Below are 13,477 nucleotides of genomic sequence, written 5' to 3'. Positions count from 1 at the left end.
GTGCCCGCCCAGCCCAGGCTGCTGGCAGTCCCAGCAATCCCAAAAGCTCCCCCCTCTTGGCTCTCACCATTTCGGGATGCCGGGGCTTTTTTGGGCTCCCGGGCTCCCTTCTCCCCTCATTCTCTGCTCGGGGCTGCAGCGGCTCCAAGGAGTCCCCCCTGCCCCTCTCCAGGCTCTCCAGGCTCCCGCCAATGGCGGCGCTCCCCCCTCTCTGGGCTCCCCACATTGGGCTCCTGGGAGACACAGGGCTCTGCTCCTCCAGGCTGCCTCTGCCAGCAGGCGCCACCGGCACCCCCGATGTCACCCCGAGGGGCCTTTTCCGCTCAGCCTTGGACTGTTTCATTCTCCAAACATCTCCCCAAAAACCCAACCCAGGGACCCCCCGGGATATCTGGGCTGGGATCCCCCTCCCAGCTTACCTGCGCGATGTGGGGGAGGGGCGATGATCCCACAGACGGGGGCTGCGAATTCAGGCAAGGCTCGATCGCGGCTCCGTCAGCTCAGCCTTGATCCGCCTTTGTCCCTCCTCTTCCTCCCGCTCCTCATCTGTCTGAGCTCCACCTCCTCCTCCTCTTCCATCCCGCCCCTTCCATTCCCCCTCCTCCTCCTCTTCCCCCTTACCCCGCCTCCTCCTCCCCCTTCATCCCTGCCCTTCCCTCCCTCCTCCTCCTCCCCCAGCAGCAGCCACACCCTCGGTGCCCCGTTCCCGCAGCCCTCGCAGCCCGTGCCAGGAGCGGGGATGGAGCCGGGACAGGTCGGGATGGGCAGCGCGGGGCTCTCGGCTGCTCCCAGCCGCTGCGGGCGGGGGGAACCCGGCCCGGGCCAAAGGAGAGGCAAACTGGGCAAACTGGGGGCTGCACATCCAAACTGGGCCTTGCTGGGGACCCTGCCTGGCCACTGCCAGCCCTTGGGGCTCCTCTCGGCACATCCGCCAGGGGGGAACGCACACAGGGCTGGGGGATCCCAGCAGTGGTAGCACTGCCAGGGACTGGGCTGCACTGGGATCGTACTGGGAGTGACTGGGACTGTACTGGCTTTGTACTGACATCACACTGGTATCATGCTGGGACTGTACTGGGTTTGTGTTGATATTATACTGGGATCATATGGGATCATACTGGGAGTGAGCAGGAGCCTGCGGCGAGCAATTGAGACTATGTTAGGAGCAAATGAGATAAACTGGGAGTGACTGGGATTATACTGAGGGTGACTGGGAGCAGCTGTGAGCAACTGTGGACATGCTAGGAGCAACAGGCAGGAACTGGGCATGTCGGTGCACGCTGGAGGTGATTGGAAACAACTGGGCTTATACTGGGATGAACTGGGATCATGCTGGAGGTGACAGGGATTATACTGGCAGTGAGTGCCACTACACTGAGGCTGTCTGGGAGTGCTTGGGAGCAAATGGGATCATACTGGAAGGAACTGGAAAAGTGCTGGAGGGAAATGGGCTACACTGGGAGATACTGGGAGTGACTGGAAGGAAAGTGAGGGTGAAAGAGAGCAACTGAAACCATGTGGAGCACAACTGGTTTATTCTGGTAGAGACTGGGAGCACACTGGGCTCATCTTTGGATCATACTGGGAGGGACTGGACTAATACTGGGAGTATCTGAGAGTGACTGGGAACACACCCTGCACATGGTCCCCCATACTGAGCCCTATTGGGAGCAACTGGGAGCGCACTGGGAGCAAGTGGCATGATACTGGGACTGACTGGGTTGATCTAGGAAGCAACTAGAACCATGCTGGAGGCAGCTGGGACCATACTGGGAGAAACAGGAAGCAGGTGGGATTATACTGGGACCTCGCTGAGAGGGCTGGCATGTGACTGGGATCAAACTGGAGCTTACTGGGATCACATTTGGGCTTAAAGGGAGCGACTGGGATCACACTTTGGGTTACTGGCAGCAACTGAGTGAAACTGGGATGACACTGCAAGCAAACTGGAGGAACTGGGAAGGACTTGATGCCTGCTGCAGGCAACTGGGATATACTGGGCATGACTGGGAGATCATACTGGGAGAACTGACACCTTACTGGGGCCACTGGCAGTGTCTGGAAATGACTACAGACATGCCGGGGACAACTGGGATATACTGGTATTGTCGGACACCATACTGGGGTAACAGTAATCACATTGGGAACAACCGGAGCCATGCTGGGGAGAACTGGGACTATGCTGGGAGAAACTGGGAGTGAGTGGGACCATGCTGAGAGGAACTGAGATCATATGGGGAGTGACTGGGACTAGAGCAGGGGCAACTGTGTTCAACTGGGACCATACTGGGAGTGTCTGTAACCATAATGGAGTGATGGAAGCACACTGGGAACAGCTGGGCCCATGCTGGGAGCCACTGGGATCACTCTCAGAGTGACTGGAATCATGCTGGCATTGACAGGGAGCAACTGGGATCACACTGGAGGGACTGGAATTGTACCAGGAGTGTCTGGTAGCAACTGGGATTAGACTGCAAGTGACTGGGATCATACAAGGAGTGGTTACAATCCTACTGGGATTAGAGTGGGTGTGATTGGACCCTGACTGGGGGTTACTGGAACTACCAGGCCCTGCTGGGAGTCAACTGGGGACATAATTAGAGCAACTGGGAGCACCTGGCAGATAACTGGGGGCAAGTGAACCACACTGGGAGGTGACTGGGAGTGCCTGGCAATGACTGCCAGAATGTTCAGGGCAACTGGTATATAGTGTGAGGGTCTCAGACCATTTGGGTGTGGGACCGGGACCAGACTGGGAATGTGCTGGGGGAACTGGGAACACATGGATGGCAAGTGGGAGTGACTGGGAACCTGCTGGGAGAGACTGGGATCATACTGGGAGTGCCTGGGACTATGCTAGGGCCAACTGCGAGAACTGGGAACACACTGGATGAAAGTGGGAGGAACTGGGAGCAACTGGGACCATGCTGTGAGAAATTTGCATCATCATAGGGAAGGACTGGGAGGGACTGACCTCGTCTGGGAATCACTGGGATCCTGCAGGGAGGCAGGGGAAGTGACCAGGATTATACTGGGAGTGCACAGGCCCATACTGGGAATGACCAGGCTCACACTGGGAGTGCCGAGGAAACTGGAAGCACATGGAGGGACCAACTGGGCTCATACTGGGAGCAGCCACTGCTGGCTCTGGGACCCTCCGATGTCCCCCCGAGAGGCATCTGCGGCTTGGCTTTGGAGCCCTGCCAGCTGCAAACCTCCCCCCCAAAAACCCCGAATCCAGGAACCCCCCTTGGGATATTTGCGCCGCGCTCCCCCTGCCCGGGCACCTGCAAAATGGGGGGCGATGCTCCCGGGGCTGTGGCACTTTCAGGGAGCGCCCGGGCCACGAGATTCTCCCTCTCCTCTTGTGCTGCCGCCGCTCGGCCTCTTCCTCCCTCCCTCCTCCTCCGCCCCATTCCGGAAGGCCAAGCCGTGAGGGGAAAGGGGGCGAGGAAGGGGCGGAACCCTGAGGGGAAACGGGGCAGGGAAAGGCCGGAACCGTGAGGGTAAACGGGCGCAGGGAAAGAGCGGAACTGTCAAGAGAAAAGGGGGCAGAGAAAGAGCGGAACCATGAGGAGAAAGGGGCGGGCTCAGGCCAAGGGCGGCAACTGTGAGGGGACACTCTGGGAGGCGGTACTCTGCAACCAGAACTGCAACGGACTGATCATGAACGGGAGAGAAATCAGTAAGTCTAAGTTTTATTTGCTGCAAATGCATCCTGTACAGCCAGTCCTACACTGGGGCTACCCGTGAGGTGCAGCAGCGCACGAAGCTCTTCCTGTACTCGGGGCACTCACAGGACTTCCCTTACCGGTGCCTCCGTTGGTGTTGGGTCAAGTGAGAGCTGCTGGAGAAGCTCTTCCCACACTGGGGACACTCATAAGGCCTCTACCCAGTGTGGATGCGCCGGTGCTTGACGAGGTTGCAGTTGCGCTGGAATCCCTTTCCACAGTCAGGGCAGCGGAAGGGCCTCTCCTCTGTGTGAATCCGAGAGTGCAGGACGAGACTGGAGCTGGTCAGAAACCTCTTCCTGCATTTATCACACTCGTAGAGCCTCTCCCCAGTGTGGGTGCGCTGGTGAGTGATGAGGGTGGAGTTGCGCTTGAATCCCTTCCCACACTCAGGGCATTGGAAGGGCCTTTCCTCTGTGTGAATCTGATAGTGGCGGAGGAGGTGGGAGCTGGACTGAAACCTCTTCCCACACTTGGAACACTTGTAGGGCCTCTCCCCAGTGTGGGTCATCTGGTGCGTGATCAGGTGGGAGCTCTGGCTGAAGCTCTTCCCGCACATGGAACACTTGAAAGGCCTTTCCCCAGTGTGGATCCTCTGGTGCTTGATCAGGCTGGAGCTCAAGTTGAAGCTCTTCCCACACTCCCCACATTCATGGGGCCTCTCCCCAGTGTGGATCCTCTGGTGCTTGGTCAGGCTGGACCTCTCTCTGAAGCTCTTCCCACAGTCCCCACACTCGTAGGGCCTCTCCCCAGTATGAATCCTCTGGTGGCTGATCAGGTCAGACCTCCACCTGAAGCTCTGTCCGCACTCCCCACAGTCATAGGGCCGTTTCCCAGTGTGGATCCTCTGGTGCTTGGTCAGGTCAGACCTGCAGCTGAAGCTCTTCCTACACTCCCCACACTCGTAGGGCCGTTCCCCACTGTGGATCCTTTGGTGGCTGATCAGGTGGGAGCTCTGAATAAAACCCTTCCCACACTCCCCACATTTGTAGGGCCATTCCCTAGTGTGGATTATCTGGTGCCTGATCAGGTAAGAGCTGCAGCTAAAGCTCTTCCCACACTTCCCACACTCGTAGGGCCGTTCCCCAGTGTGGATCCTCTGGTGCTTCAAAAGGCTGGAGCTCTCGCTGAAGCTCTTCCCACATTCCCCACACTCGTAAGGCTTCTCACCCGTGTGGGTCCTCTGGTGCAGGATCAGGCTAGAGCTCCACCTGAAGCTCTTCCCACACTCCCCACACTCATAGGGCTTTTCCCAATTGTGGGTTCTCTGGTGCCTGATCAGGCTGGAGCTCCGGCTGAAGCTCTTCCCACACTCTCCACATGCATAGGGCTTTTCCCAATTGTGGGTTCTCTGGTGCCTGATCAGGCTGGAGCTCCGGCTGAAGCTCTTCCCACACTCTCCACATGCATAGGGCTTCTCTCCAGTGTGGGTCCTGTGGTGCAGGATCAGGTTGGAGTTCCACCTGAAGCTCTTCCCACATTCCCCACACGTGTGGGGCTTCTTCCCATCAAGGAGCTGCTCATGGAGCACCAGCTCCGAACTCTGGCTCCATCTCCGGCCGCCTTCTCGGCCGAGCCTGGCTCTTTCCCCCTCAGATCCCCACCAGCTGCGTTTGCAGCCCCTCCTCGTGCGGCATCTCCGGGGCTTTTCCTCCCCGTTGGCTTCCTGTGCCGTGGAGCCGCTCAAAACGGCCTCTGCCACCAGGTTCTGCCGCGGGCATTTGTCCTCCCTGCTCTCCATGCTCAGCTCCTGCTCTGGGGGGGAAGGACGAGGACAGGATGGGATTTGCCTCTGTGCCACAGGCAAGGGCAAGGAGATCTCCCCAGGGCGTCCCCGCCAGGACGGTACCGGCAGCGCCCGATGTCCCCCCGAGGGGCCTTTTCCGCTCAGCCTTGGACTTGTTCATTCTCCAGTCGTCCCCCCAAAAACCCAACCCAGGAACCCCCAATGATATCTGGGCCGGCCTCCCTCTCCCTGCTCACCTGCACGATATGGGGCGGGCGATGATCCCGCAGGTGGGGGCTGCGAATTCCGGCCGGGCTCGAAACCGCTCTGCGCCTTCAGCTCAGCCTTGATCCGCCCTTGTTCCTCCTCTTCCTCCCGCTCCTCCTCTTCCATCCCCCCTCCCGCTCCTCTATGTTATCCCCACCTCCTTCTCCTCCTTCCATCGCGGCTCTCTCTCCGCCTTCATCCCACCTCTTCCATCCCTCCTGCCCCTCCTCCTCCCCCATAACCCACTGGAACACTGAGGGGAAAGGGGGCGGGAAAAGGGCGGAACCGTGAGGGGAAAGGGGGCAGGGAAAGGGCGCAACCATGAGGGGAAAGGGGGCAGGGAAAGGGCGGAACCGTGAGGGGAAAGGGGGCAGGGAAAGGGCGCAACCATGAGGGGAAAGGGGGCAGGGAAAGGGCGGGAATCGTGCAGGGAAAGGGGCGGGCTCACGCCAAGGACGGCAACTGTGAGGGGACACTCCGGGAGCAGCACTCTGCAAACAGAACTGCAACGGACTGAACATGACGGGAGAGAAAGCAGAGAGAAAGAAGTAAGTCTGGGAGTTTATTTGCTATAAATACATCCCACACACCCAGACCCTAGCACTTGAAATTGAGATCCCAGCACTTGAAATTGAGATTCCACATCTCCCAATCTCTTCCCAACTCCATCTAAGCCATGACAGTAGCTGTGGAATCAAGTGAATTTGTAAAGAGGTAGAGTTTGTTTGAGGTGGGAAAAAACCGTTTTGATGTGGGCCTGAATCCTTTCCGGGTAAGATCGAGCAGTTTTCACTGGGATTGGAGTGGTTTTGAGGTGACAGATCCATCCCTCTCGGCTTTTGGACTGCAGAGAGGGAGAAGAGAAAAAAATTAAGGCCAAACGAAAAGGAGAAGCAGCCGAGTGTGTTGCCAACATGGATCACAGGGAATGTGAGTGACCAGGGCTGTGCCCAAAGTGCCTCCTCCAGTGGGGGATGGAGCTAGAGCAGCGCACAAAGCTCTTCCCGCACTCGGGGCACTCGCAGGGCTTCCCTTACCGGTGCCTCCGTTGGTGTCGGGTCAAGTTAGAGCTGCTGGTGAAGCTTTTCCCACACTGGGGACACTCATAAGGCCTCTCCCCAGTGTGGATGCGCTGATGTATGATGAGGTGGGAGTTCTGCATGAATCCCTTTCCACAGTCGGCGCAGCGGAAGGGCCTCTCCTCTGTGTGAATCCGATAGTGCAGGAGGAGATGGGAGCTGCTTGTAAAGCCCTTCCCACACTCGGAACACTCAGGCTGGAGCTGCAGCTGAAGCTCTTCCCACACTCGGAACACTCGTAGGGCCTCTCCCCATTGTGGATCATCTGGTGGCTGATCAGGTAGGAGCTCCTTTTGAAGCTCTTCCCACACTCCTCACACTCATGGGGTCTCTCCGTGGTGTGGATGCGTTGATGCTGGATCAGGGTGGAGTTGTCCCTGAATCCCTTCCCGCCCTCAGGGCATTGGAAGGGCCTCTCCTACATGTGAATCCGATAGTGCAGGAGGAGATAGGAGCTGGTCTTAAACTTCTTCCCCCACTTGGAACCCTCGTAGGGCCTCTCCCCAGTGTGGATCTTCAGGCGCACAATCAGGGCAGAATAGTGGCTGAACCTCCTTCCACACTCCGCACACTCGTACGGCCTCTCTCCAGTGTGGGTCCTCTGGTGCTCGATGAGGCTGGAGCTCCTGCTGAAGCTCTTCCCACATTGCCCACACTCGTAGGGCTTCTCCCTGGTGTGGATCACCTGGTGCCTGATCAGGTGAGAGCGCCGTCTGAAGCTCAGCCCACACTCTCCACACTCATAGGGCCGTTCACCAGAGTGGATCAGCTGGTGCAGGATCAGGCTTGAGGTCCAGCTGAAGCTCTTCACACACTCCAACCACCTGTCGGGCTCCTCCCCATCATGGAGCTGCTCATGGAGCACTAGCTCCGAGCTCTGGCTCCATCTCCGGCCGCCCTCCTGGCCCAGCCTGGCTCTTTCCCCCTCAGATCCCCACCAGCTGCGTTTGCAGCCCCTCCTCGTGCGGCATCTCCGGGCCTTTTCCTCCCTGTTGGCTTCCTGCGCCGTGGAGCCGCTCAAAACGGCCTCTTCCACCAGGTTCTGCCGTGGGCATTTGTCCTCCCTGCTCTCCATGCTCAGCTCCTGCTCTGGGAGGGAAGGACAAGGACAGGATGGGATTTGCCTCTGTGCCACAGGCAAGGGCAAGGAGATCCCCCCAGGGCTGTGCTGCAGCCAGGGCCGTACTGGGCTGGGAGATGGAGCAGCACAGAGGGAAAAGGGGCATTGACTTCCTCTTCACCTGCCTCTGTGTCCCGGGGCATCTTCCTCTTCCTTGCAGCCTTCCCTGGGGTTGGCAATGGGAAAGCCTGGAGTAAGAGGGTAGGAGCGTAAGAGAGTAAGGTTCCTATGACAACACAATGAATCTTCTTCTCTGTTGAATATTCTATTTCTCACTAACCAATCTAGGGCAAGATATAAATCCTATAGCATTTACATACAGCCTATAAAAATCATTACATCACCATACTGTGTTACATTTCAAACCATAAATTCTTCTCTTTGGACTCCTCCTGCTGAGCTAGTAGGGTCTGCTCTGACCCCTGGGTCTGTCTGCAGGAGGGAATTGTTTCATCAAAAGGGGATTACCTTCAGTCGGGCCACACCATTGTTTTCCAATTGTTCACTAACTAAGGTATCTAAAAGCTTGCTTTCATCTCAATCTTGCTTAGACTTTCCATATTATCAAAATCTTTTGCCAGACAATCATATTTATAAGGCTTCCCTGTTTCATCTTCCCCAACACACGGTGAGTTTGAAGATCCCTCTGCCCATGTCCATCTCTACAAGTCACAGGACACCTGGGCTTCAGATAAACCTCCCAAACACCAAGATTCAGTCCTGAAAAAGCCTCCCAGGAGTTCCCCTCCCCTTTGGTATTCGGAGGTTCCCCCCTGTCCCAGTTGCTGGAGTCACGCTTGGATTGCGGGTCCCCCTTCTCCTCGGTGCCCGCCCAGCCCAGGCTGCTGGCAGTCCCAGCAATCCCAAAAGCTCCCCCCTCTTGGCTCTCCCCATTTCGGGATGCCGGGACTCTTTGGGCTCCCAGGCTCCCTTCTCCCCTCATTCTCTGCTCTGGGCTGCAGCGGCTCCAAGGAGTCCCCCCTGCCCCTCTCCAGGCTCTTGAGCTCCCGCCAATGGCGGCGCTCCCCCCTCTCTGGGCTCCCCACATTGAGCTCCTGGGGGACACAGGGCTCTGCTCCTCCAGGCTGCCTCTGCCGGCAGCCGCCACCGGCACCCCCTATGTCCCCCCCGAGGGGCCTTTTCCGCTCAGCCTTGGACTGCTTCATTCTCCAAACATCCCCTCAAAAACCCAACTGGCAGTGACTGGGAACATGCTGGAGGTAACTGGGCTACACTAGGACATACTGGGAGTGACTGTAACAAAAGTGAGGGTGAAAGGGAGCTACTGGAACCATGTGGAGCACAACTGGTTCATACTGGCAGGGACTGGGAGCACACTGGGCTCATCTTTGGAACATACTGGGAGGGACTGGGCTAATACTGGGAGGATCTGAAAGCGACTGAAAATACACCCTGCACATCATCCCCCATACTGGGCCTGACTGGGAGCAACTGGGAGCACGCTGGGAGCAAATGGCATCATACTGGGACTGACTGGGTTGATCTAGAAAACAACTGGAACCATGCTGGGGGCAGCTGGGACCATACTGGGAGAAATTTGAAGCAACTGGGACCACACTGGGAGGGCTGGCATGTGACTGGGATCAAACTGGAGTTTACTGGGATCATACTGCGGTCAAAGTGAGTGACTGGGATCACAGTTTGGGCCACTGGGAACAACTGAGAGAAACTGGGATGATGCTGCAAGCAAACTGGAGGAACTGGGAAGGACTGGATGCATGCTGGAGGCAACTGGGATATACTGGGCATGACTGGGGGATCATACTGGGAGAACTGACACCTTACTGGGGCCATTGGCAGTGTCTGGAAATGACTACAGACATGTGGGGGCAACTGGGATATATTGGGAGTGTCTGTAACCATACTGGGGGGACTGCAATTACACTGGGAACAGCTGGGACCATGCTGGGGAGAACTGGGACCACATTGGGGGCGACTCAGAGTGAGTGGGACCATGCTGGGAGGGACTGGGATCATCTGGGAAGTGACTGGGACTAGAGCAGAGGCAACTGGTTTCAACTGGGACCATACTGGGAGTGTTTGTAACGATAGGGGAGTGATGGAAGCACACTGGGAACAGCTAGGCCCATGCTGGGAGCAACTGGGATCACACTGGGGGCACTGGCATCAGACTGGGAGTGACTAGGAGTGACTGGGAGCAACTGGGATTAGACTGCAGGTGACTGGAATCATACTGGAGTGGCTGCACTCATACTAGGATTATACTGGGCATGAATGGAACCTGACTGGGGGTTACTGGGAACTACTGGGCCCATGTTGGGAGGAAAATGGGCATATATAGGGAGAAACTTTAATCGGCTGGAAGGTTCTGGAACCATGCTGAGAAGACTGAGACTATAACTGGGGCAACTGGGAGTTACTGGGAAAGACTGGGATCATTCTGAGGTAACTAGAACCTTACTGGGGTAACTGGGATGTACTGGGAATGCCTGTAACCATACTGGGGGAGACTGGAACCACACTGGGAACAGCTGGGATCTTGCCGGGGACAACTCGGACCACACTTGGGGCAACTGGGCATGACTGAGACCCTGTTGAGAGGGACTGGGACTAATCTCAGGTTAACTGGGATCATAATGGGAGGAACTGGGAGCTACTGGAACTCTGTTGGGGGCAAATGGGATCAAACTTGAATCACAGTGAGAGCAGCAGGGTCCATGCTGGGTTAGACTGGTTTCACACTGACAATGACTGGAATCATGCTGGGATTGACTGGGAGTGGCTGTGAGCAACTGGAATTGTGCTGAAAGTAACTGGTAGAAAGTGGGAGTGACTGGGAGCATGCGGGGGGTGACTGGGATATACTGGGAGAGACAGAGAGTCACTGGGATCACACTGGAGGCTCCTGGGGTCATGCTGGCATTGACAGGGGGCAACTGGGATCACACTGGGGGCACTGGTATCAGACTGGCAGTGACTGGGATCATACTGGGAGTGGCTACAATCATACTGGGATTAGAGTGGGTGTGATTGGACCCTGACTGGGGGTTACTGGGAGCTACCAGGCCCTGCTGGGAGCCAACTGGGTCTCCCAGCAGCCTGGGGAGGGCGGGCAACGAGTGGACAGGGCACCCCCAGTCCAAGTGTGACCCCAGCAGTTGGGACAGGGGGGAACCTCCCCGGGCACCTGCGGGATGGGGGGCGATGCTCCCGGGGTCCGGAGTTCAGGCAGCGCCGGAGCCGCCCGATTCCGGCCGCGCTCTGCTCCCGCTGCTTCCTGTTGCCGCTCCGCCTCTTCCTCCCTCCCTCCTCCTCCTCCCCCGGTCCCGGAGCCCTCGCAGCCGGCGGGAGGAGCGGGGATGGAGCCGGGACAGGTCGGAACGGATCGAGGGGTGGGGGGGATGGCAGCAGTAGGAGTGACTGGGCTGTACTGGGATCATCCTGGGAGGAGCTCCCGGGTGACTGAGTTCTACTGGGACCGTACTGTTATGAACAAAAATTCGGTTAATATTTTTTTTCTGTGAGAAAAAGTTACCACTACTGCTGGGCTGCTGCCTTTGTTATTGTAATCACGGGTCGTTATCGTTAATGGTTGTTTTTGTATTAGTAAAAGCCCTGGCTGGGGCGAGGTAATGGCCCTTCTCCTGGGTGGGGACCTTGCCCGAAGCTAAGTTTTACCTTTCTCAGAATAGGGAAAATACCTGAGAAGGTGGGGAGGGTTATGCAAAGTGACTCCCAAGACCAGAATGCTTTGTGGGACCCCCATCTCCAAACTCATGGAGAAACCCCAAAAACAACGAGCCACCTAAGAGCTGAGAGACTGGAGTGATGTCTGGACGTGAGGAACCGAGTGCTGAGCCTGCAGAGACGCAGAACACCTTTGGACCCTCTCGCCCTGACCATGGGAGTTGACCCCAGCGGTGAGACCAAGCTGACAGAGTAGGAGGGGTACCATCTGACGGGGACACCACGCCCTAAAGGCTCCCACGAGGACTGGATTTCCCCCAGCTCTGCCCCTTGTGGACAGAGCTGCGCATATCCTCCTCTGCATATCCTCCTCCTCTGAGTCGCCCTGGGAGAGACGACGGATGCTGCAGACCCGTCGAGCCGTCCAATCCTGAGCTGATCACTTTTAATAAAGGCATTAAAAAGGAGAAGAAGTCTCCTGGCCCTGTTTATTTCAGTACTGGGATCACACTGGGAGTGAGGAGGAGCAGCGCGATGGCGCTGGGGCTGGGGGCCCTTTTGGGGCCCCAGGGGGCGGCAAGAGGTGAGGGGGACCCCCGGCACCGGGACTCTCTTATCGCCCATCCCGGATCACCGGGGGGGGCCTGAACCCCCATTCCTGGGCACCGGGATCCCTCCCGCACCCCCATTCCCGGGCAGGGGATCCACCCTGCACCCCCTTCCCGGCCATCCCACCTCTCCCAGCCCCCAGAGCCCCCTTTTCCTTCCCCCAGAGACCCCCTGGACCCCTATTCCTGCCTTTCCCATTCCCCAGCCCCTCCTCCACACCGAGGACACTCGAGACCCCTCTTCCCAGCCATCCTGGCTTTTCCCACCTTTTGCATGGAATGGGGACACTGGGAACCCTTGGAGCTCCCTTTCCTGCATGCAGGAACCCCCTTTGCCCACTGCAGCCTCCTCTTTTCTCAATCCTGGAACCCCCAAACCCCGTTCCCTGCTCCCCCACCTCTCTCTTTGGTTCCCCCTTTTGTTCCCCTGTGGCCCCCAGCCCCCAAATCTCAGTGTCCCCCCAGTTCTCCTGTCCCTGCGTTCCCTGCCCGTGGCGCTGTCGGAGCCCGGCCCAGGGTTCCCCCAGTTGGTGTCTGTGGGGTCCCTGGCTGGGATCCCCTTCCAGCGAGATCTTGGCACAGCCAGAGCCGGCACCACGAGCGGCACCGGCACGGGGCCACCGGGGAGCTGCTGCAGCTGCATCCTGCCATTCCCAGCTGCTCCCAGTTCCTCCCAGTGGCTGCGCAGTCGGCTCCCAGCATGCGCCTGGCAGCTCCCAGCATCCCCCAGACAGGGACCAATCACACCCCCTACAGTCCCAGTCCGATAGTAGCTACTCCCAGTATGATCCCAGTCAGTCCTAGTATGATCCCGGTCACTCCCAGTATGATCCCGATCACTTGTAGTGTAACTCAAATCACTCGCAGTCACTCCCACTCTGATGCCAGTGGCCCCCAGTGTGATCCCAGTTGCTCCCTGTCAATGCCAGCATGACCCCAGGCGCCTCCAATATAATCCCAGTGATTCCCAGTCTCTCCCACTCTATCCCAGCCACCCCCAGGTTGCTCCCAGTCACTCCCACTTCTTTCCAGTTGCTCACAGCCACTCCCAGTCAATCCCAGTATGATTCCAATCACCCTCAGTGTGATCTCAGTCTCACCCAGTATGGATCTAGCTGCTGTCACTGTCATCCCAGTATGGTCCCTGTTGTCTCTAGAATAGTCCCAGTCCCTCTCAGCATGGTCCCAATCACTTCCAGTTGCCCCCAGCATGGTCCAACTCGCTCCCAGTTGCCCCCAGCATGGTCCCAGCTCTTCCCAGTGTGTTTCCAGTCCCC

At 57.8% G+C, this 13,477-nt stretch overlaps 2 protein-coding genes and 2 pseudogenes across 4 annotated transcripts in view; 1 reads left to right on the top strand and 3 right to left on the bottom strand.

The window, feature by feature from the left end:
- The window catches only part of LOC134433311 (zinc finger protein 418-like), a 301,701-nt pseudogene extending 301,149 nt beyond the window's left edge, over nt 1-552 (bottom strand).
- A 3,130-nt stretch (nt 553-3,682) lies between these two features.
- On the bottom strand, nt 3,683-6,017 carry LOC134433309 (zinc finger protein 883-like). The gene is made up of 2 exons (XM_063182164.1): nt 5,882-6,017; nt 3,683-5,486 (listed from the first exon to the last, which is right to left on the bottom strand). Exons 1-2 carry the CDS (start codon nt 5,961-5,963, stop codon nt 3,889-3,891), a joined length of 1,680 nt encoding a protein of 559 aa, XP_063038234.1. The 5' UTR covers nt 5,964-6,017; the 3' UTR covers nt 3,683-3,888.
- Nucleotides 6,018-6,196: 179 nt separating this feature from the next.
- Nucleotides 6,197-13,477, top strand: part of LOC134433314 (gastrula zinc finger protein XlCGF17.1-like) — a 28,330-nt gene continuing 21,049 nt past the window's right edge. For all 3 annotated transcript variants that reach the window (XM_063182173.1, XM_063182170.1, XM_063182171.1), the window contains exon 1: nt 6,197-6,272. The gene's annotated coding sequence lies outside the window, so the exon portion shown is untranslated. The remainder of the gene's footprint in view (nt 6,273-13,477) is intronic.
- LOC134433320 (zinc finger protein 239-like) lies at nt 6,266-11,584 on the bottom strand (annotated as a pseudogene).

This window comes from Melospiza melodia, unplaced genomic scaffold (assembly GCF_035770615.1).
Source record: "Melospiza melodia melodia isolate bMelMel2 unplaced genomic scaffold, bMelMel2.pri scaffold_18, whole genome shotgun sequence".
Taxonomy (NCBI): Eukaryota; Metazoa; Chordata; class Aves; order Passeriformes; family Passerellidae; genus Melospiza; species Melospiza melodia.
Note: the sequence above shows the minus strand (reverse complement) of the source record. Positions and strands in the feature narration are given on the sequence as shown.

Bases quoted from the DNA above. Each gene is read 5' to 3' on its own strand.
- LOC134433309 (XM_063182164.1), bottom strand. From the start codon at position 5,963: ATGGGGGAGGAGGAGGGGCAGGAGGGATGGAAGAGGTGGGATGAAGGC. The intron at 5,487-5,881 runs GTGGGGATAACA...CTTCCCCCCCAG, and splicing joins GATGGAAGGAGGAGAAGGAG to AGCAGGAGCTGAGCATGGAG.